A 25158-nucleotide genomic window follows, 5' to 3' on the forward strand; every position below is an offset into this window, starting at 1 on the left:
CAAAAAGCAAACCTTGAGAAATATTTTCAGTTGCTTGCCAGTCTCCTTTTCACATCTCCTTTCTTTTGTCTCCATTAAATCTTGACAGGTATGTCTGGTTCTTTCTCTGGTTACTAAATGTTAAACCATCTTCATCATTTCTGTCTGCCTGCCATGGGTCCAGATGGAAAACAATGGGTTTTTAGGGCTTGCTTGGATGAAACTGTTCCTGCTGTGCCAGAATGATGATGATAAGAGAAGTAAGAGTGAATCACAATAGTAAAGTTGCTGGAGGCTAAAAGCAAAATGTTGTAAAACGGGAAGCTGAAAAGTACAGGAGAACTGAGACAGGCTCCATGTGTAGTGATAACTCTTCATGGGTTTATAACATTGCATTGCATTAGGCATTTGATACCATGTTAATAAAGAAAATATTGATCTGTGCTGACAATTAGGTAATTGCAGGAAATGTTGAAGGCCTGTGGGAAATGCATTGCATTTTTATGGTATTATTAATCAAATTTAGTTGTAGAATTAATTTAATTCACAGGATTAGCCAAAAACACACATCCCCATCTGGCTATTGAAATAAATCTATTACAACAAAAGATTTTCCATATCCATATTGCCCATGACTAAAGCTCATCTCCAGTATTAGCTGGTCAAGCTTCATATCTCACAGATGTAACACTCTTAAAAAGCAGTCATTGTTTATGATCTGAAATCTTAAATAATTTTAGGTTCTTGTCACGGTCAAGTAATAATAGGCATGTTTTCTTAACCGTCAGTGAGAGAGAAAAAAACATCTTCCCAAGGAGTAAAGCTTGTATATGGCTGAAAGTATATCCCAGCCTTCATGTAGCGCTGCACCGAATCTAAGCTGTCACAGACAGCAGGCCTGAATTTGTAAATTGTAATATGTCACAATATTCAGTCTGCTGTGGTCTGTATCAAAACAGCAAGTTACAGGTTATTTTATTCTGACATTAAAGGCTGTCTGAGCCCACAGCACACCGTCTGCCAACATCAAAGCGTAAAGGACTTTTCATTCTTTACTTGTAGGCAGGTTAATTTGCACTGCATTTAGATGTTACCTTTGTCTGTGTGGCATCGGATTAGTGTGTGTGTGTGAGGGTGTGCCTAGTTACAAATAAAACTAGCATTTTGTGTGCCATAACCACTTTCTTTCTTTTTGCCAACATTTGCGACAAACAAGATACTTCAGACAAATCTGGCCTTTGGCAGTCAGTTAAAAAACAGCCAGTTTTTCACAAAAACAAGGCTTCTGCCTTTAAACTATCCTAAGATCATGTGTGCTTGATTCATTGTTGCAGAAATGTGTACTAAATGTGTTACTAAAAAGCACATGCACACTGTTTAAAGTGATGCAATACAAAAACGATTGCATCACATGTGTGACAGGACAGATAAAGCTATAGAAAGCTTGCATGAAAAATGCTGCTTTGAATGCTCCACACACTGCAGAATTACCAGATGGAAATGTCACAGCTGGAGGAAAAAAACAGGGTATTTATGTCTGTGGAAGTGACGAAGAGAGAAAGCCTTTTGCCCCAAGTAGTGACAATCGAGGACAGAGCGGCATTGATGGAATAAACTATGAATGGTGGGGAACGGAAACTCAACTTCTTTCTTTTTGTATTGAGCTTTTTCTCTAATGCTTCTTTCATGTCACTTTTGGTGTATAACAGCCTTGCTCAAAAAACCTTTATATAAGTTTACTCATTAGTTAGAAGCTTTACTGCTTATGAAAGGAAGTATCATTAATGGATAACATGACGGTGTTCAATGTAAAAGGATTCAACTGACCTGTCCTTGTCCAACGACTCCAGATAGATTTGGGAGATTCAGGTCCCTGCACTGTCTGAAGCTGCTCTTTTTCACATGTAGCACACAGATGTGTTTTTGGCTTCTAGAAGTACTTTGTTTGGTGTAGGTGAGGCTGCTGTCTGAGTAGTATACATGGGAGGCCAGACATACACTCATTGGTCACTTGATTTGTTAAATCTGTTCCTCTGACTATTATGTTTAGTCAGCCAGTCACATGGGAGCAATTCATCAAGACAATCTGCTGAAATTCAAATCATCATAAGAATGTGTAAGAAAAATAAGATGAGTGACTTTAACTTATTGTGAGGGTATTGGTATATTCAGTAAACAGCAGGCAAATGCCTTCTTAATACAAGAGGTCAAAGGAGAATTGCAAGAAATCTTTGAGCTTATAGGAAAGCAACAGTAAGGTATATAACGACTCATTATAACCAAGGTAAGGAGAAGAGCATCTTTGAATGCACAACAGATCAAACTTTGAGGCAAATGGGCCGCAACAGTAGAAGACCACACTGGGTGCAGCAAACTGAGGCTACAATTTGCTCATGCACACCAAAATTGGACAATAAAAGGCTAAAAAACATGGTCTGGTCTGATTAGTCATCATTTCTGATGGTAGGGTCAGAATTTTGCATAAACAACATGAAAACATGGATCCATCCTACCATGCACCAGCGGTTCAGGCTGTTGGTGGTGTAATGGTGTGGGGGATATTTTCTTGGCATAGCATGAGCCCTGCTTGAGCGCTGATTAAACACCACAGCCTACCTGAGTATTATTATAATCACTATCTGTTTATGACCACAGTGTACCCATCTTCTCATGGCTGCTTCCAGCAGGATAACACACCATGCTACAAAGCTGAAATCATTTCAGACTGTTTTCTTGAACATGACAATGAGTTCACTGCACTTAAATGGCCTCCACGGTGACCATATCTCAATATAGTAGCTGTGGGATGTGGTAGAATTGGAGATTTGCATTATGGATATGCACAAAAACGTTCTAAAGATAAAAGATGTCTGACTTGTTGATAGCAAGGTGAATCTTTTCTCTCCCATTATAGCCATCTGATACGTTTTAAACTCATTCAGTGTCAAATGTTTGATGAAGCAATAATTTAAGTTATAGCAGAAACTTCACAGTTTTTCATTTAAAACCAAAGTGTTAGACTTATCTTCAACAGTAACAGAAGTCAGAGGAACTGACTGAATTTATATCTAATGCAACACATGAAATAAAATGCTTGATCAGAAGTAACACTTGTCATCTCTTCAGCTCCAGCTCTGCAACTGTCTGCACATGCAGATAATCACTGAATGAACATTCAGGCAACAGTGGAAAAGCCGCAGCTCCACTCCACCTCTGCAGCCTCAACTTTGGCAGAAGGGTAAACTCTCATCACTGATGCTTTTCTGGGCTGAGATAAATCCTGAAGAGAAACACCTATTATCTGTTGTCAAACTCAACACACTTTCCGCCCAAAGTCGACACCGCTCAAACACCTTGCAGCCATGTCCTTCTCCCATCACTGATAGCGTTGTAATAATTGTTTACCACAGTAAACACAGTTAACAGTTTGACAGCCTCTACACTTGGAGATAACAGTTGACAGGGTTACGGATGAAACACACTGCCAGAGGCCTTGATAAGTATCAAGATAAAGGCTTGTCTACAGGGCTCTGAGGGAATCAAAGGGAGAGAGGAAGCATGGTTGAGAGACGGCGGTTTTGTTATGATGAACCTGCAGGATGGGAAATAAATCTGAGGAAATGTGGTTTTTTTCCCATACTTATTCTCTGCTGAACACCATTTTGATTTTTCTCTCATTTCCCCTCATTCTCACTTCTGCTCCCTGCTGCCTGCTTCCTGCAATTGCTTCTCCTCATTGTGCTCACTGTGGTACTCATAATCAATAGCCTTTTTCTTCCTTAGCTCTACCACATTTGTACTTCTCTCTTCACAATGAAACGTTCAGACATGCAGAGCTGAATATCTAATAACATGGATATCATGGTGAGATCAGTGTTGAAACCGAAGGTGCCTGTTTTTGTGAAAAGCATTACACACTTGGCTACTTTGCTTCACTCTAAATGAGATCCTCACCCCTGCTGCCACTCTTCTGTGCTCTCTTCTGCAGGAGACACAATTAAAAGGTGATGCTGAGAGAACGAGATGTGCTCCTGTTGCTTTCAGGTGAGAAAATAGTTGAAGGTGGCGTGATTAGCAACATAGTAACAGCAATTTGAGCAAATCCAAATAATATGAGATTATTGGAGTATCAAGTGGTAGCTTAATCACACCGTTTCAGGCCATAAAAAGCAAAAACAGGTTTCAGCAGAGCAAATTATTCGTCTGTGAGTAATACTACAGGAGGACACCTGTCAAGGTAAAACATTTTCTACTACATACAAGGAAAATCTTTCATTGCCAAACTTTTCTCCATCAATCTCTGTTTCCTTCTTCTTTTAGGGCAGTATAGTGATTTTCAGAGAGCAACTACAGGGGTAATCACCCTGACAGAGCTCTCCTGGTTGATTTATGATTTACGTTTAGCTGGTTATAGGCTGCTGAGAGCAGGTTGAAGTGCACTTCGAGAAGGTATCTGGGCAAGACTTGGATAGGGAAATGGTTGGCAGGTCAGCTGTGTGTCTTTTTCTGGTAAAGACACAAGAAATAAAAGAAGACAAGGTGAAAGACTAAAGAGCTTTTCACACAGGAGGTCATTATCAGTAATATGGCGACCAGAGGCCATTGATTGTTGGTGGATTCACACCCAAACCTTTCTCAACTTCATGATCCGATATTGAAGCAACCAATGAAAGCACATATATTGGCATAAGCTACACAGACAATGTACTGGGGCACAACTCTAAGTCTTTTTAATTCAGTCTTTTGTTTAAAATCAAGCACCTAGCCATGCAGTCTGATGAACTTTTGATAAAGTATGTGTCTTGGACTGGAACGGTTCGCAGCCGAGTGTGAAGCAGCGGGAATGAGGATCAGCACCTCCAAATCTGAGGCCATGGTTCTCAGCCGGAAAAGGGTGGAGTGCCCACTCCGGTCGGGGATGAGTTCCTGCCCCAAGTGGAGGAGTTCGAGTATCTCGGGGTCTTGTTCGCGAGTGATGGGAGAAGGGAGCCGGAGATCGACAGACGGATTGGGGCTGCAGCTGCAGTAATGCGGACGCTGCACCGGTCCGTCGTGGTGAAGAGGGAGCTGAGTGTAAAAGCGAAGCTCTCAATTTACCGGTCGATCTACGTCCCTACCCTCACCTATGGCCACGAGCTGTGGGTAGTGACCGAAAGAACGAGATCGCGGATACAAGCGGCAGAAATGAGCTTCCTCCGAAGGGTGGCTGGCCTCTCCCTTAGAGATAGGGTGAGAAGTTCGGCCATCCGGGAGGGGCTCAGAGTAGAGCAGCTGCTGCTCCACATCGAAAGGAGCCAGCTGAGGTGGTTCGGGCATCTGACAAGGATGCCCCTTGGGCGCCTCCTGGGTGAGGTGTTCCAGGCATGTCCCACCGGGAGGAGGCCCCGGGGCAGACCCAGGACACGCTGGAGAGATTATATCTCTCGGCTGGCCTGGGAACACCTTGGTATTCCCCCGGATAAGCTGGAGGAGGTGGCTGGGGAGAGGGAGGTCTGGGCCTCTTTGCTTAGGCTGCTGCCCCCGCGACCCGGCCCCGGATAAAGCGGATGAAGATGGATGGATGGATGTGTCTTGGAGCTCACTGAATTTTAGTGTGGTACTATAATAGGACGCCCCTGTTGCAACAAGTCCTTTTGTGTAATTTCTTCCCTCCTATGTATTCCAAAATCAAGTAGTATTGATGTTTTTTCAAAAGTTGCCCTCCATTTTTGATGTGATACGAGTGGTTGCTAGTGGTTTGCTAGAGAAATTTGTGTATTCTCTAACTGGTTGGCAGTGGTTCCTGGAGGTTTCTGGCTCCCTATTGGGGTTGCAACCAAACTGCTGCACCAACAACCTACTAGTCAATATTTTGGTTGCTAGCAGATTGCCAGGTTGCCTGTAGTATTTCATGTTTCTCTGCAAATACGTGCTACCTATGAGCCCAGCAGTAGTAAAACTTCAAAAAGTGTGAACTAAACCGGATATGGAGTAGGCAACCATTGAAGCACCTAATTGAAGAACCTAAAACCTGTGCTGGAACTTCATGTTATGGGTTTCCATGGCCAAGCAGCTCCTTTAGGGGGTCTAGTACTTTTGTCCATATAGTGTATGACTGAATGTTATTGTTTCTCTGCTGGTATCTTTGCTTTGTGGATGTCTGCTAAAGTACTTATACATGAGTAAATATGAAGCTACATTCTGTTAGCTTAGCATAGTACAAAGACTGACAGCAATGCTAAATAGCTAGCATTTAAAGTTAGCATCTCTAAAGCTCTCTAGAAATACATTATTTTCCTTCATAATTGTTAAAAAAAGGATTTTGCATTCAGATATGTGCCTTCAGTATATTCCAGGAGGTTTGTGGCTTAGTGAGCTAGAGGATAAGCTAAGTTAATATGCTAGTCAATATGCTGCTGAGATTAGTGTCACAGTAAACATGCATACGGTACATGAGGGTGGTATTGATTTTCCAACTGAAATGTTATTTGTTCTCTAACCCTGGGTAGTGAACAACATTCAGTAGCAGAGGCTATAGCAGTCTGCAGTAAAAACTCTCAATGTAGCTGAGACCAAATTTTCTACACTAAAGACTACCACAGCCAGATTTACTGTAGCACTGCAGGAAAATACCTGACTGACAGGTTAAGGAGGGGGGAAAAAGTGCAGTCCAGAGGACAGATTAATCCATATCTGAGAAAAGTTTTGGTACAGTGCATTGATAAGAAGCTTATCCCCGTTGTTTGTGCAAGTAAAGGCACATCTGCAAAGCGTATTGATTAAGAGACTCATCTCACTCTCATTTATTCCAACTCTAGTGGACAGTTTCAGTGCACAGCGACACTAGAGACAATGATCACTCCATCACTGCTTTATCGCTGTCACCACACAGCTACTTTGTATGCATGTCAATATTGCAGTTTTTTTCCCCATTTCTCCATATCTCAGCAGTCCACCTCTTATGCAAATAAATGCATAATGCTAGCAGTAAAACTGTTCCAAACCTGTAATTGTCTCAGTAAGGTCTCGAAGAGGAAATATAATTTTTGCATAATAGAGTCAAATTCCTGTTCTATTGTTATAGTAATAACTCTGTAGTATAAAGAGGATTCAAAATTGTTCCCAGGAAGTAAAAATCCTTCTGTACTTGAAAATACAGTCTTTATTTGCTAAAGCTTATGCTACAAGATAGGAAAGTCATTCAAACATGTTGAAAAATGAGCAACAAGGAAAGCAAAGCGAAAGATAAATAAGCCAGTGAAATGGAAGGGCACAGAGACAGTGTGAGAAGGATGAGGTCGGAGCCACAACATGTGAAGTTGCAAACTCATTTATTATATTTCAACATTTATCTCTGTGAGAGAGAGAGCCGAGTTATCAGAAGGCCTAAATTGAAAGACATTCAAGCGTGCAGTATAGTCAGCAGGAGGAACGCTGATGACCGGACCTGCAAAAGCTCTCACTGTTCCACAGCAGCATCCTGCTCTGCATGGAAAGCCGTCTGCACGCACGCACACACCCAGACACGCACACACCTGTACTCATATGCACCCACAGATAGACTTTCTCAAACATTAAAATGCAAAAGCAATTAAACACAAGCCACAACTGTGCCTAAGAAGTGCCAACCTGACAGCGGGACTTTGATTATTTTAATTAGAGCAATATGGCTGACTCATCCATGAATATAACTAAAGAAAAAGGTGGCTCATTCGCCTGCTTTAACTGCGTTTAAAGAGTGTGACTATGCTTTATGCTTGGCTATGAAAGGACGAAGCACTTATGCAAATGTGTTTAGAGAGACAAACTGCTGGTGAGCTACTTTTGTATTATGTCTTTTATTTAATAGCTCTAACTTACTCTAATTGTAAATGTATGTGATTTAAATGTGTTTAATAAGCTGACTCCTGCAGGAGCTGGGAATTGCATTAATCTGCATGCTAAATGAGTTTGTTTGAATCCAAAACTTGTCTGGCTCAGGGAGTTTTGCTCTTGTAAGGGATTAGAACAGGGCATTAATACTAAGATCCATGAAAAGCAAAACAATGTAATATTCCTTTCTGCTTCTAAAAAATGCTGCATGTGGGCAAGATAATTACCATAGTACCATTTTACATGCCTCACAAAATGAATGTACTCCAGAGTATGTACCCAACCAGTTTCCCTGCAGAGAATGTGTTTATTATCCTCAGTGACTGGTATTTGTAGATTGTTTGTGCCTCTAATATGATTTTGTTTGAGCTCTTTGTATGTGAACATGCCAGAGAGAGGAGAAGAATATGGAGACAAACACAGAGACAAATAAGCAGAGAGGGACTAAAGCGAGAAGGGGGAGGACAAAGAGTATTTGTTGATCACCATAGCTTAAAGCTACAATCAAAGGCAGTTTGTTTACCGAGGATAACAATCACGTTGGACTGCAATTTTTCTGAGACTTAAAAACCACCTTTCATTATACGAGCCCTTGAAAGCTTAATGGTCTTTCTGCTTCTTCCCTGAAGAGACGTCCAATGGCTAGACATAAAAGGTATAGAAGCAGAAGAGTATGGTGAAGAGCTCTTGCGGTGAAAATGCACAGCTAAAGATTTGAGACACCCGTTGTCTGCGATTGCATCAGTCTGGATAAATGTACAAAATGTTTCCTACCACTTGTCCTGCTTGAATGTGTCATTTTTATGTCACATGTATCAAAATCCTTGAGTAGATCAACAATGACCAGACCTAAATCCTGCTAGCTGAAGCCCCTTATTATCCTACAGTTAGCAGTACTATCGTGTGTCGACTAATAGCGCTAGGATTTCAATGTAATATTGAGGTCAGCAGTTTGTAAGGTCACAAACGTTAGCAGTGTTACGTAATGGAAGCGCGTAGGCAATTTTCCATATGTACATGTGTGATGTAGTAGCAACAGGAGCACTGAGGTGTAGGACATGTCCAATTATCCTAATGAAAATACAGCATATTATAAATATTTATAATGCTGAGCTGCATCCATCAAATCTTCATTAAAAGCATAATTAAAATTCTGGACATTCAGGATAAATGTTAATTTGGAACTGAAAAGTTTTAAATTATAGAGGAAATTCTGCAAATTTGGAAGAGAAGATAGTCCTAATATCTATCCTATAGGAATGCCTACAGTTATTTACCTGAAGCATCAAAGCCCACAGAAATCAGTTAATTTAATAGCATTTTTTGATCAGCCACATCAAAAGCCTTGATTATATCAACAATGAGCAGATCTAAATCCTTATTATCTTACAGTTAGCAGTGCTATTATGTGTTGACTAATGACTCCAAGATAGATTTTCAGGAGTCAATAGTTTGTGAGGTCACAAAAGTCACCAGAATTATGTAAAGGAAGCACATGAGCCATTTTCCATATGCGAATGCATGATGCAGTAGTAACAGAAGCACTGAGGCGCAGGATGCACGTAATTATCCTGAGCTGTGCAAACTGTATATCCGAGTTTGTGGCAGGTATGAGTGAAATTTTGCAAACTGAAGGAGAACAATTTTGTGATGCTTGAGTGTTTCCTGTGTGACATTACAGCTGACATGCTAATGTTCAGCATCTTAGTTTAGTGTGTTAGCACACAAGAGTTTGCTGAACACCACTGAATTTGCTAAAGTTTACAGCAATCCATCAAATAGAATTGAAATTTTTCAGCGTCACACAAACTGAAGTGGTGGGCTGAGTGACAGATGGATCAACGCTGCCGTCCATAAAAACACAATATAGGAAGCATTATGTTTTTCCGTTTGAATTTATGCAACATTTTCTCAGTTCAAGCTTAAAATATCATTGTAAATACATTACACTGTATGACAAATTGATTAAAACCCCTCTCTTAAGCAAAGCTCAAATCCATCCATTCATCCATTTTCTTTACTCCTTATCCAGCTAGGGTTGTGGAGGAGCTGGAGCCAATCCCAGATAACACCCTGGACAGACTGCCAGTCCATCTCATGGCTAACAAAGAGACTCTGAGAACCATTCACACTCATATCAAGTAAAATCACCAATTATCCATGCAGACATAACTTTGGACAGTAGGATGAACACAGAGCACCTAAAAAAAGCTCAAACATACACATAACATATAAACTCTACAAAAAAACCCACAGGTTCAAAACCAGAAACAGCTTGCTGTGAAGCTACGGTGACAAACACTTGACCACCGTGTCTCCAAAAGCTTTGCATGTTTTACAGGACATTAGGTCTGAAACGCAAATGAAAAAGTGCAAATTTTTAAGCAGAGCTCTTAAATCCTTTTTTTTTTTTTTAAACAAAACATGCTGTACTATATCTCAGCCCTCTGCCGTCTGCCTTCTGCACCCTGTTAGCAGCAGGTGGTAGTAAATCTGCAGAGTACTAAATGAATGAGTTGGTGTTTTTTGCAGGTTTCATGGTAGTGAATTATTTTGTGTGGGCAGGTCCCACAAACTCGAACCTTACGGGACACGCCTGGGTGTTTTGTGGAGGTGAAGTGACAGGACTTTACTGCTGCATGTTGTCTGTCACGGACAAGAGGATTACGTTCCTGAAGATATGATGGAGCTCTGGGTGGGATTTTGAAGGGAGGGATTGATAGCTGGTGCAGTTCCTTGTGCAAGCAGTTGCTTTGCTTTAGCTTTCAGGAGCAGCTTCTCCTACTGTACATGTAGAGAAATGATCAGCGAACAGTGAGACTCAATGAAAACACAAACTGCTCTGTAACTCTACTTTTTGAATATCTGAAAACTTCCAGATTAGTTTATATCATGATTTTAAATAATGATGAGAAATCCTCATTCTAACCAGAATGTGACACTGAGGCCAATTTCTATGTTTTTTGAGGGGGATATGAACTCTGCGAGAAAAACATTTTTAATGTCACTAGTACGTGTCAATGCTGCAGTAGCGTCTGGTCTGTGATTTTCAGAATTCGAATGCCTCTTCTTGTTATTGTATTATAAAATGAAGGGAAATTGCGGTGTTGCTTCTGCAGGTAATCATTGAAAAATAAATAACAGACAGTATAAAAAAATAAACCATTCTCACAATGAAACAACAAAGTAATTTGCACAGCAAACCAAGCTCTTTCAGCAGAAGATAATATATAATTATCAAAATAAGGGAGTCAAGAATTAAATAGAAGGTGTCACAGTGCATCATTGTAATCCTGATTGATTTAGGACAGTAATTGCGCTTGAATAAAAACTGCTCTTTAATCTATTTGCTCTTGTTTGGATGGGCCTGTGGCATCTACCAGAGGGCAACAGAACAAACAACATATGTCCAGGGTGACAACTGTCTCTAGTGATTTTACAGCTTTTGAGCGCTATCTTGCTTTTGCAATCTCTTCCAAAAAGGGAAGAGCACAATCAATGATCTTTTGTGCAGTGTTTATTATGCTCTTATCATTTTTATCTGCTGCAGATAAATCAGTACACCAGGATGCTTTCTGGGGTAAATGATAGAAGACCACCAGCAGTTTCTCTTCTGCACAATTCTTCTTCAGCAACCTCAGGAAGTGAGGGCGCTCCAGAGCCTTCTTCACTGCAGCTGTAGTGTTAGCAGACCAGGCAAGGTTGTCAGAAATGAAGGTTATTTAAAATCATAGGACCCTTTCTACAGAGTCTCCACTGATGATCAGCGGGTGAGGGGCTCTGGTCTTCTTTAAGTCTATGATGATTTCTTTTGTCTTCAGACTGTCAGATTGTGACAAGCACCAGATGACCAGTTCTTGTAGGCAGACTCATCTCCCCCTGATATGACTCCCACCAGTGTGATGTCATTAGCAAACTTAGTAATTGTGTTAATGGGCTGGGTGGATGTGCAGTCGTACAGAAGCGCACAGCCCTGTGGAGAGCCAGGGTGGAAGATGGTTGCTTTGGGGCCCTAAGATATACATGTGTGCCAAGTTTGATTTCTCGGCTCCTGATTGTGTAGGGGGGAGTTTGTAAGCAAACAGAGTTCATGGATCATAAGATTTTAGTCCATTTTCCTGGGATATCAAGATATTGCTTAATTTTCCTACATGTTTATTCATTGAGATCAGCAGAGAGCAAGTTGGTCTTAAAAAAACTAAACTAAAATAATTAACTGTTTGGAGAAATGTTAGCCATTTAGAGCAACTGTTCTCAAACTGGTGCTTTTCAAAACAGCTTTACTCCAAATCAATCCTTGATATTTTGCTGGAAGCCTGCTGAGCCTCATTTTCTACTGTGGAATGACTTCAAGCATTCAACCACAATGCCTCAAAATAAAAGAAATACTGACATCATTTTTATGACTGTCATTGTTTGATACCATGCCAAGGAGAAGATGTTTCTTTCAGCATTTCTTGTAATGTTTCATTTATCAAGAATCTTCTTCTTCTACTGTCGTACTTCTGCATTGCACAAGAAAAATATTTAGCCACACATTGGCCTCATAGAGCAACATGTGTTGATGTTTCCTAAAGAACCTGCCTGGCATCTTATGTCATGGTTGCAACAGGACAAGCATCGTATTAAAATATCTTCTGTGGAGTTCATTAAAATACCATCTGCTGCTAAAAAACTGCAGTTATTCACGATGGAGTGGAATAGTTCTCCAGAGAACTGTAAAACAACTTAAAAAAAAGAAAAGGATTCAGTAATCTGGCAACAGCAGTATTAGACAATGTATGATTATGCATGCTGATGGGCTTTTAGTTAAGATCCCTGGGAACATGTTCTAACCAAAACAGTCAAACAATAAGTGGAGCATCCAGGCAGAGCGGAGCAGCCAGCAGCACACACTAACAAATGTATAGATGTGAAACTGTAGCAGAACGTAAGAGGATTCAGAGCAGAAGTCGAGGAGAGCCAATCGTCCTCATGAATACTAACAAGACCGGAATAGAGCAGAATAGCACATTAAGAACATGATTCATTATGTAAACAGCACAATCAAACCAACTGCTTCCATTTTAGTAATAGGCTTATTGGAACATATCGAAATTGGGTTTTCATTATGAGCATTTATGTTTGACATTTCTGATCCTATTTCCTGCTTTTACACTTCACCGTGCTCCCGCAGTTAATCTTTCCATTTAAATGTTTGAGCTTGTTTATGAATCTAACACATCCTCTTTTTCCCAGGAAGCAATGATATGCAGCAGAGAAGTGTTAATATACGAGCAATATGGTAAACTTAGAGTAAATCATGTGGATTAGAGCTAAGTAAAGCATAATATACAGTACCATGCGTCCAGGGCAAAAAATAAATTTAAATAAGGCAAATATGAGAGACCCAAGGAGAACCTCCACATACTGAATCCTCCAGGTCTTCCTTTAAGTTTCACTATAAGGTGGGAGTTATACCATATGTGCAGGCTTTACCTGCTGGCTGTCATGCACTAAATGTACTGGCTAAACATGACGTCTCTTTTGCGCTCATCTTTACTTGATGAAACAGAGTAATAGCAATAGCTACAAAAGTGAAAATACAGGAGCTGGAAATAGAAGCTGGTTTATTTTGCATTACCGGAAAGAAGAACATTAAAAGAAACTTTCCTCAACCAACACGAAAATGCTCTTAAGAAACCATTTAGTCTAATAGCCAAATGCTTTTCCTGTTGCTCATTAACATTCTATTTCCAGAATAAGTGACTCACCAATATGATTTTTTGCTTTTTGTTTGTTCTCAAGCTTGAGTTGCACCACTTGAGCATCTTAAATAAATTTTGCCTTCATAGAATAACTAGAGTTAGCGCTCCAAGACAGTAAGCTGAAGTCAGTTGCATCTATGAAACCATTACAGAAAACCCAGTATCGTCTTACAGTAGCTATGATTTAATGTGGGACTTTTGATGTGGTGCAGGGCACCAGGCAGGGAAAAGCTGGGTCACTCTGTGTGGATGAATGAGGCACTTGTAATACTGGGTAACTGAATCCTGACTACCAGTGCTGAGGTCTGGTCATCCATGACGCCCAGCCTCTCCTGAGCCTGGTTTGCATTGTAGGATTATAGCCAAAGAGCCTCTCAGTTTAATTGCATTACTCCAGATTACATGACCAGATTACACGATTGTAGGCAGCAAACGCTGAGTGCTGCATGGTTTACACGATTATCATCAGACAGAGGACGCTTTGTTATTTAAATGATGTAATCTCATGTATTATTTTGGGGTCTGTGGATCAATTGTATTATTTCTTTTTTTGACAACTCCTAAAATCAAAGAAAATAATTAAGGAAAAAAAAATGTCTCATTTAATCTTATATACAGGAAAATGCTGTGTAATTTTATTTTAAATGAAGAGCTGGTGCTCTGGATAAACATATAATAAAATCAATTAAAAATAAATAAAACAATTAACAGTTATCTTCTAGCTAATAATCATGCACATACAACAGATACAAACAACAGTGTCCGCTTTCAAGATTTGTTCTGTGCTCTAGTGTTTGGCCTGTTTGGCCTGTTGGCCTTAAAAAGACAATGACATGGGTCATTTTAGCCCTTTGCTCATTTTTAGTAATATGATTACATTATAATATACCAAGTATAATTCATCTTTTGTGGATATAAATGAGATTAAACTGTTTTTATAAATTGGTGTTTGTGCATGAATGCTAAAACCGGTCATTTTAGCCAGTTGCTAGGTGGTTACTAGGCAACCTGGTGACATTATAATATCTGATATAGATTAAAAAAACATCTACATCAGGATGTACCTATGTGCCCAGTTTGGTTGCTCAACTAATGATTGTGTAGGAGATGGCAGACAAAGGAACTTTAGGAGATTTTGATGTATTATAGTAATATATCTTTAATTTCCACAGCATTTGTTCACTAAATGCCTCATTCCAATCTATTTCTTTCTAGGCTTTTTCATAGTTTAAAACAGACCAGCTAAAGTTGCATTAGTAAAAGCAAAGAAACAAAAAGGGGTTTTGGTTTACTGTTGTTGTTGTTTTTTTTTTTTAAAGGTGTCTGAAGCAGCTCTGGGCTAGATGCCCACTTGGCCTGAGTCCTCAGAGCGATTGCTTCTGGCAGGGAATCAGATAGAAAGGAGAGTCATTTATATTTCTTGCATCACCTCACTAGCTGTGGAGGCAGGGAGCATTTAAATCTTGACTAAGGTCAACAGGGAACTCACTGGCTTTGATAACAAGTATCCGATCTTTGATTCCACACACTTGTCACCGCTACAGAAATTCTGCCTCTGATGAAGGGTTTTTAAGAAGGTTAAAGTAAACATGACAACGGGGACGACAGTGAATAAGTGTGTCTAAGAGGCTGTGTTGACATGTTGGAAAGGTTGAGAAAAACAAAACAATAGGCGTACCAATGCCGCCACACGTCACATTAATGTCACCCCTCGTGCCTGCTTCTGCTGTTTCCGATGAATTATTCATGTTTCGGTTCTGTGAAGGCTACTCCGGCACTACAAGGAAACTCACCTTAGGATGAATACGAGATAATGGACTAATGGATCAGCTTTCTTTTCTGCAAAAAGAGTCAAAACAGAATAAGCTTGATGGAAGCCTCGAAAAATCTCCAGGAACTTTAAGCTTCCTTTGTTTCGCAGAGAAAGACACTAGGAGGACACGAATCTGTCTCTGCGCTCCTGCATTAGTAAGCCAATCCCAGACACTTATCCACATCAGCCAGACACAAACAACCCCTCAAAGACAGGGCTGCAGAGAGTACAAACACTGTCTGTCACTCAAGAGGAGACTGACAGAGGGAAAGAGGCCCTTTCATATCGCCCAAACTCCCTCTGAAATTGAGGTGAACACCTTTGATCTGCAGAAAGATGCGAGTAGTGATCCGGATCTGCTTTTGTGACGGTGCTTGGGGTTTCCATAGAAACATGCGCACCCCAAACAAGGCGGACTAAAACATCCTGAACCGCATCAGCAGATGGCTTGTAGAAAGGCTGAAAGATGACGAAGTCTCACTCTGGCATGTATCATTTCATCTGTCGGAGGCCATATTTTCATCTCAAAATATCCACAGCAAAAGCGAATTCTACCTCCTTTACAGACCAAAATAGCATTTGTTTCACCGGATGAGAGATTACCATGTGTGTCTATTAATGTGATGGGGTTTGAGAGGAACACAGAAACGAATGTGTCTGTCTCGTGGCATTTGAAAACCAATCTGATCCGACACGCCATGTCAGGAAATTTAAATCTACGCTGTCACTTTATCCCTGCACTGAGGTTCACCTAATCATCAGCTGTCTCGGGCCTGGTTTAAAATCTCTTCGGCGCTCGGCTTCACTGTGGTCAGGTTTTGTGTACTCATTAATCTTTTTTGTTTCCCTGGTGTTTCTGTTGTGGGGAGAAATGTGGGGAGAAATGAATACCACTGAAACTGCAGCTGTTACAAAAAAAAGCAATCCAAGGACTTTGAAGTCTAGCCCACACCAGTACACAAGACCAAACACTGAAATAGATGTAAAGGTAAATGCCCTGTATTTGTATAGCACTTTTACTAGTCCCTAAGGACCCCAAAGTGCTTTACACATCCAGTAGTCATCCACACACACATTCACACACTGGTGATGGCAAGCTACATTGTAGCCACAGCCACCCTGGGGCGCACTGACAGAGGCGAGGCTGCCGGACACTGGCGCCACCAGATCCTCCAACCACCACCAGTAGGCAACGGGTGAAGTGTCTTGCCTAAGGAATCTCTCCACAAAGAAAGAGATGAAAGCTGTCGTTTCCTCCGACACGTTCAGGTAATAACAGTGTCTTTGTGTCCAAACACAAACGAGATCTTGATAACCCTACTGCAGCCAGTAGGAGTCAAAATGGCTGAATAGAAACAACATAAACCACAGATTCGTTTCAGTATGGGGCTACACTTTTGCTGCAGTCACTGGACTCTCTCTTTTTAATGGTCCCCTTCTTATATCTCGTGTATGTCAATATTTTATTCGCTTATTAGGTAGCAGATCAGAACTGGTCAATTTTCTCAACGGCAGCTGAGTCAAGCCTCAGCTCCTGGATAATGAATCTAGACTTGTGATCTATTTTACTTACTGGGTTTGGGCCCATATTACATCTTTAATCCTTCTCAAGTCAATAATGAATTAAAAAAAAAAAAGCTCAAACACCCATATGAGTAAGAAAAACTGCTTTGCTGCAATCAGCTGTGATTTTTGGCTCATAGCTTCAGTTACATTTCTCCAAACATGTTGCTAGGCTTTCTTTTGAAACCACCGTCACTGGGAAAATATTATGCTTCTCTGAGACCAGGAGAATTAGAAGTGGGAAAGATAAACCGGGCTGAATAACATATATTGCATTGCTGAGTATAAAAAGGTTTCCATAAATTAAAATTAGAAATATAAACATCATAGTCTAAAACATCTAAACACAAAGTAGTTGTTGGATGGATGGACGGAGTTGGGCTGCACAGTGGTCCAGTGAGTTGCACTGTTGCCTCACAGCAAGCAGGTCCTGGGTTTGAATCCACCTGCCTATTGGGGCTTCTCTGTGCACTTTGTTCCCATGATGCATTGAGCATTTCTTCTTCAGTCACCTTTCTCACTCGCTATGTGTTAATAGACCTCTCTGCACTGAATCAGACTTGTTATTGATCTCTTCCACAGCATGTCTTTATCCTGTCTTCCATCTCTCACCCCATCCGGTCGCAGCAGATGGCCCCGCCCCTTCCTGAGCCTGGTTCTGCTGGAGGTTTTCTTCCTGTTAAAAGCAAGTTTTTCCTTCCCACTTTTGCCAAAGTGCTTGCTCATAAGGGGTCATATAATTGTTGGGTTTTTCTCTGTATGTATTATTGTAGGTCTACTTTATAATACAAATCTCCTCGAGGCGACTGTTGTTGTGATTTGCCGCTGTATAAATAAAATTGAATTGAATTGAATTGCATGCTTTTACTGTACATGGGTTTTCTGTTTTTTTCCGACATACTAGAGACATGAATGTTATGTCAATTCTTCTTTTTCTTCCAGCTTCTCCCTTTAGGAGCCACCACAGCAAATCATCTGCCTCCATCTCATCCCATCGCCAGCATCCTCTTGTGTCCAACCAACCCACTGCATGTCCTCTGTCACGACATCCATGAATTTCCTCTGTTGTTTTCCTCTTCTTGTCCTGCCTGGCAGCTTCATTGTCAACATCTTTTGTCAAATACATCGTTTATCTGTCCCCTGCACATGTCCAAACCATTTCAGCCATGCCTTTTTAACTTTGTCTCCAAATTGCCCAACCTGAGTTCTCTTTGTGATAGACTCATTTCTAATCTTGTCCATTCTGGTGCCACATATCCAGCACCGTCTCAAACCCTCTAGCTCCTGAGCTACAGCCACCCCTGTTTAATGGCTGAAACAGGCAACTATAAATTTTAAGCTCATCAAGTCTAAGAGCATATAAATATATACTGTGGTGGTGTTTCTGTTTGTCTGTTTATCAACAACTCACAAAAATATTCCTGATAAAATATTGGTCAGATTTTAATGATACTGTGCTGTAACTGTGACAGAGTGTGAGCCAGATAAGCTACTGCATCACAGATGCTCTGGTTTAAAATGCAGTAGTTGTTGAGATGTTTTATCCTGGACCAGAATGTCCAGCTAGTCTGGATAAAACTTTAACAACTCTGAGATGATTAAGTAGACAGAAATGAAGGCAATTCTAGTGATATAAATTGGTGTGAGATTTTTTTTTAAATTATGAGTATTTTTAAAGAGGTGTATGACTGCCTGGAATTTATGGCACAATTTGTTTTGCATGCTGTAAGTTCCATAACAATAATGGAACTTACAGTTCTCTGGTCTGAAATACCATCCTGGCCAAAACGGACCTATAAGCTATGCTCTCAAAGGCCTTAAAAATCTGTACAAACACACAGTGGGGGTTTTTTCAAAGTCATTTCTGAGTTCACACTGATGCATAAAGCAAAGCTGAGCTGGTTCGCTGCTCTCTGCAGCCAGAGTGCACACCCTCAGTTGAACTGCTCATCCTCAAGTCTGTACCATAGCAGCAGTTCACCCCGGCAGCGCTCTGACCACTGCTGAGGTTGTCAGTAGCTCTGACTTTGACTGAAACTCCAGGATGACATAGCTGTCTGTTTGATTGTGGCTGTGGCCGTGGATCCATGTTGGTTGTCACAATCCTGGCTATGACACATGTATGCAATAAATTTACATGGTTTAGCACGCTGCCGAACTTCAAGTACTATCCTTCAGCCAGCACTGCCAGAAAGAGCAGCTGCAGCTTTGATCACAGCCAGTGGCTAGATATTGTGACAGCTCAGCCTTTTAAAATGAGAAATGAGCAATAAATGCACCGTGTAAAGTATCACATCATCTCTCCTCTCTGTAATGCCAAGCGTTTCTCTCAACTGTTCATATGGTTCAGAGGAAATGCAAAAGTTATTGCAAGGTGATGCAAAAATAGTCCTGAAAAAATCTCCCAGCGTCGACCTTTAAGTTTCATAAAACATTTGAGAATTTGTGCTACCCTGCACTGTTTGTGCAGAGTTACAGACGTTGTGAGGAATTGTTCTGTTTGTGTACTTCCTCTGAACGGATTCGCTGTCCGAGGGTGAAGAGAGGACTTTAAATGAACAGTGTTGTTTCTGTACATTCGTTTTTTAAATTATGATGGGCACTGTCTCTTCTGCCACGTCATCATCAGGCCACTATTGTTGCCCTGCTGACTCTACCAAAGCACCTAATGCAGTGCAATGTTCCACGACATCAATTCGCAGCTTCCACACCCATTGAAATGCATTTGATTAGTCACCCCAGCACAGCAACGATCACATAAATAATTCATCTGTGCAAATGACAAATGAGGCAATCAATTCCGGGACAGCATTCAAAGAGAAACTATTCAAATCCCCTCTAAATTAATTTTCTGCCTTTTAGTGGCCGTTGACTTGAAATCTTAATGTTGAATTTACCAGACGATGTTTTCAGCCCAACTTTCCCAGACAAACGAAACCATTTGGTGTCAGAAAACATGCGCAAAAGATCTGCATAAAACAGAAAACGTCAAGGTTTCGTGACTGACAGTAAGCCTTGGAGAGTCCTTTATTCTTCCAGTTCAACAGTAAAGTCTCTGCAGAGCACTGGCAGCACTAAATACTGGACATCAGAGCACACGGGCCTGCCTGAACTCAGCAGCAGGCACTTAAAACACATGAGACCAGACGTTAAAAGAGATAGGCTGGACTAATTTCATATTCAGTCTGAAAGTGGAAAGACTGTGCTCCATGAATGCAAACTCCTCTTGATGAGCAGAGCTTTTCTACATGGGATGAGATCACACTTGACTCTGACCTCTGAGGCTCAGAGAACAAAGAAATGTGATGCATAATTTGGCCAATATTATTTTGTACATAAATTGTAACCCGAGTGATAACAGAGAGACTCCAAACTCAGTCCTGCTGCTCGGATCAAGTACATTAAATACAGAAACTGGGGCTGGATAGCCTGAATTCATTATCAGATCCAGTGGTTGAAGGAAGAAGTTTGGGAGAACTGCAGAGAATTAGACAAGACAAGGGTTAACTGCATTTTGCAGTAGATCGCTTGTAGCTCAACTGGATTTATATTTGCATAGTAATACAAGTAGTTTCATTACTTTTTAGTGGGTGAAACTACAAACAACTTTGGGCTTAACTGTTTGCTAAGCCACATTAACAGTGACCTCTGAATCACTCAAGGCACTCCAGTGTTGGATCCATGAATAAAGCCAAAGATAACATGTTTTCACAGGTATAAAACAGCATTTTTGCAACAGCTATTACCTGAAATATTGGCATATATTTAGCATGCTGTGCATTGTGTCCTTAAAAAAATCTTAAGGAAATAAGACAAGGGAAGGAGAGAAGGAGTAGCAGGCCTAAGAAAAAACCTACAGCTGATGAAAAGCATATGAAAGTCATGTCCTCGAGAAACTGATAATCCAGCAAAGATCTGACATCTTGGGATTGTCTTGACAGAGAACAAAAGAAAAGGCGGCCAACATCCAAAGAAGAGCCTTCAAGTAGGCTGGAGAACTATTATTACATATTATACTATATACTATGCTGATTTTTCAAGTTTGTTAGAATTGTGCTTTATATACTGTATTTCTATGGATGTTTGTAAGTATTGCTGCACGTATTTTCCTAGTTAAATATAAAGAAATGGGAGGTGGCTCAAGACTAATGCACAAAAAGTTTGGGCTTGGTAGCCTTTATCTTTAATTAGCTACAGCTGCACTTGTGTTGAGTTTTGCATGTTCTCTCCTGACACTCTGGCTTCCTCACACAGTCCAAAGACATGCTTGTTTAGATTAACTGGTGGTTCTAAATTTGCCAAAGGTTCAAAAGTGAGAATGAATGGCTGCATGTCTCTCTGTGTTGGCTCTATATGACAGACTGGTGATCATGCCGTATGACAGCTACGACAGGCTACAGCTCCCCAGCGACTGTGAACTGGATGTGTGGTTAAGAAAATGGATGTGTGGCAACTGCTGAAACACATCTGTTGCATTAACTGGTGAAGCAGAGCTATGACAGAGTGTGAATGAGAACTCTGCCACTGAAATGTTTTTTCCCTCCTAATTAACAAAAAGGTGCTTTAGAAAAAGTACAAGTTGTTGAGCTTCATCAGCTTCAAATCCAGATATTTCACAAGCCTCAACAGAGACGCATAAATCTATTAATGCTGCCTAGTGTACTGTAACACTATATTTTACCACAAACAGACAACAATGCAACAATGTGTTTTTCCTAAGATTTGAGTTGTCTGTGTCATCTTTTTGGTTTGTTTCTTCATTTTTTGCTCTTTATTCCAGATTTTTCTGGAGCTGTGTCACCCAGCAGTCACATTTTTTCAGCTGTCAGCATCTCCTCGATACTTTTTAGGGGTCTTGCATTGTGGAGTAGAATTGTCATTTGACAGAATATTTTGAAATAAAACATAGTGAGTATACAATATCTATTTCGAGGCATGGCTTGAGCTCCAACCTTTAAATAAACAAACATACTGCCGTAGCAACTGCCAGCATCCCCTGGTGATATTTTTTTTGTCCTCTTGACGGTTCAGAGTAACAGGCCTCCAGCTGACAGGGGCCTCCATTTGACACTCCACTGAAGAAAAACAAAAAAAAACAGGGAACATGTAAAGGCTGTGGGTGTAGCGTCTGACTAACAAGGCCAAAAGGCAGAGAAATCTGTCATGATGACTGGTGTCTGAGTGCCCCACTTAACATTGAACTACCGGCAAACTTTTTTTTTCCAAGTACAACTTCTTGGAGAGATAATCGGTACTCCATCCACAGGTGAGTTTCCTACTCATCCATCACCTCCCAGTCATATATTCCTGAGTTTAAAAAAAGAACAGACTGCAGGCTAACAATCTTTCACTCCAGCTTGCATACCACCGAGCTGAGGCGAAAGCAATGGCCTTTTACTAAATTACCTTCCATTTAATCAATGACACTATGTCTGAGAAAATATCTCCTGGAGAATGGCAGGGGGACTCCTTATCCATCCTGCAGTGGCACTAATAGATAACACAAATCCATCACCGTGTCAAGATTTATCAGAATGTAAAAGGTATATAAATAAAAGGCTGAATGGAAGCAGCATTGTATGGATGAATTATCTCTGAAGCAGAGCAGAGAGAGGATGAAACTTTTAAAAGGAAATTATGCCACATCGCATATTTCGCTTTAGCCTAAAGACTTAGTGCAACTCTAAAGAAGAAGAAGCCAAAAAAGAGGATTAAGAAGAAAAAAACACTCCCTGGTTCGACTGTACATTGTTCACAGCATTGCTGAGGTTGGCAAAGTTTTCACAGCGTTGGCCTGGTTGTGCTAAGGGCAAGGGCGAGGATGAAAAGGCTCTGCAGTCACCCTGAACGGATTTCACACTAACATGTCAGAAACAGAGGCGCGTATGCACGTATGCAGGTATGAAAGAGTGCGAGGAAAAATTTTATTAATCTAAACCTGCAAACTAACGTGAAATCTTTGAAATATTTTTGTTTTAAACAGAGAGGTCATGAATGGTTAATTTCTATATATAAAACTAATGATAAATCCTCAGTTGAGGAAACGTTAATTTATTTATTGGATGCTATAAAATTTGTAAAGGTTAATACTATAATTCTCTGCCTAGATTTAAAAAATAAAAAAACTTCTACAAGAAGCTGAAAGATATTAAAAGTTCTGACATCATAACTTTAACAATTGTCACGTGACCAAGTATTGGTGCTTCTGACTCTGTAATTATATTATTTGACTATTGTCGTTCATAGTTTTGGTTTTCTATTCTTTTCCTGTATCCCACGTTTCATGTCTACTCACCCTTGTTACCCACCTATGTCCCCCAAGTCTCCCCAGTTGCTGTGTTATGCTTGTATGTCCTGAGTCTGAGTTTCAGTCTGTTTGTTTCCTGTTTTATTTTGATAGTCCTTATCCAACGTCAGTGTATCTAGTTTTGCCTGCCCTCGTCTCATTATGTCTGATTTGTCCCAGCTGTGTTTCGACCTGTTCCCCGTCTGCTCATATTCCTGCCTGTGTATTATAGTTCTCAGTCTTCCCCTGCTTGTTGTCGTGTCGTACACCCTCTCCGTAATGTGTTTTCTCCTCTCGTGTTCCTGAGAATATTCTAGCTCCCAGTCCTGGTTTGTTTCTTTGCTCGAGTTTCTTAGTCTCCAGCTTCCAGTGCCCAGTTTAGTTTCGAGTTTTGCGATTGAGGTTTTGGTTTGTTTTGTAAAAGTCTATTTCCTATAAAGAGTTTTTCCCAGCAATAAAGCTGCGATTGAAGTGTAACTTTCAGTTTCTGAGTCCTACGTTTGGGTCCTTCATCTTGGCTGCCACACAGCACTCGACATGACAAGAATGTCCTGTTGACAGTTTCCTTGAAACTTTGTTTTTGAGGTCAGATGTTTGAAAAGGTAAGGATTATACAGGAGTAGTTTAGAGTATGAGAGCGGTTTTGTATAGATACAGAAAAAATATTTAATTTTCTTCCACAAACTATGATATTTTAAGAATGTTAATTTCTGAAAAACAGCTCAGCAACACCCTGAAATTGTTCTGGTGAACACATAATAAAAAAATGGAAAGGGTGCTTAATTTTGATGCTTTTTTCCTGTTATTATGAAGGAAATTCTATTGCCAATGTTTTATGGATATTAATATTCTGACCCCGGCCACTTTGATATGGTACTCCTTGCTAATACCAGGCTGTACCTCCTTTTACCATCAAAACCACCCTAAATCTTCATAGCATAGAGTTAGCAGTATGCTGGACACATTCCTCAGAGATTGTACCTCGCAAAGTGTATCTATGGGTATGACAATAATAAAAACTTTATTCATTCAGCCATTCATCTGTCTGCCCTGTGGAACCTGAAATCCTGCTGAACCTCACCACACTGAGCAGGTAAACATCCGCATGAGACTGTTTTGGTTTGTGAAAAGAAAAGTGACTCACTGTTACCTGTAACCAGTTATCTGTCCCAGCAGTGTTATCTTTCCACAGCACTGAAGAATAATTGTAGTTTCTTTTGATAACTTTGATCGGACAGGTGTCCACTAAGGATGTGTTTGACTTTAAGAGAAGAAGGAGGTTGTACCTGAGCATCCATGAGCAAGTGTCTCATCAAAGTCATAGACTTCCTCAAGGTATCCCTCTCTCCCCGCATGAAGGCCTCATCCTCATCAGTCAGGCTACAAGGTCGAGTGACCATGAACTGAGCAATCTGGTCATTCAGGCTGTTCAGAGACTGGACGGCTGCAAAAGAAGTTTAAAACAAATGTTGAAAATTCATACCACATGAAAACATTACAAACATTTTTTCAACTCCTCTCATGTAGGTCAAGAATCTCCTGAGTGTCTCGACAAGCTTGTTTGCATGCTCTCTCTCTCTAGTGGGATTTTCTGGATCAGACGTGTGTGATCTGAGACACTTCCTTCATCTATACGGCCATGGCTCTACTGTTCTCTTCAGAATAATCCCTCTTTTGGAGTAAAGGGGCATCATTAGGCTAAATCCATAACCAAGACAGAGACTCACATAGAGCCCATTACATAATCCATTCACCAGGGTTTTGTCGATTAGAAACAATGGCAATACAGCGGTTGCTTCACAGAGCTCTTTGGTCAGACCCTGTGGGTGGTTATAAAGAAAAGTATGATGAACACTGACGTTTCACTGAGACGGCCGTGTAAATTTAAGGCCAGCTGAGTGATAGATTACTTTTTCAGA

General features: G+C 40.6%; 1 protein-coding gene and 1 long non-coding RNA gene across 5 annotated transcripts in view; one reads left to right on the top strand and one right to left on the bottom strand.

Annotated features, from left to right (window-relative positions):
- The window catches only part of kaznb (kazrin, periplakin interacting protein b), a 132199-nt gene that overhangs the window by 76766 nt on the left and 30275 nt on the right, over positions 1 to 25158 (bottom strand). For 3 of the 4 annotated variants that reach the window (XM_013908652.1, XM_005724599.1, XM_013908655.1), the window contains exon 2: positions 24526 to 24683. In XM_013908652.1, coding sequence (XP_013764106.1) covers positions 24526 to 24683 — 158 coding nt within the window. Of the gene's footprint in view, positions 1 to 1806; positions 1938 to 24525; positions 24684 to 25158 lie in introns of those variants that run through there. The other variant, XM_013908653.1, reaches the window with a different exon arrangement.
- On the top strand, positions 23446 to 24540 carry LOC102207463 (uncharacterized). The gene is made up of 3 exons (XR_311485.2): positions 23446 to 23841; positions 24273 to 24332; positions 24478 to 24540. It is a non-coding gene; the product is annotated as an uncharacterized LOC102207463 (long non-coding RNA).

Source organism: Pundamilia nyererei, unplaced genomic scaffold, assembly GCF_000239375.1.
Source record: "Pundamilia nyererei isolate P.nyererei 1_Seehausen unplaced genomic scaffold, PunNye1.0 scaffold00012, whole genome shotgun sequence".
Classification (NCBI taxonomy): domain Eukaryota; kingdom Metazoa; phylum Chordata; class Actinopteri; order Cichliformes; family Cichlidae; genus Pundamilia; species Pundamilia nyererei.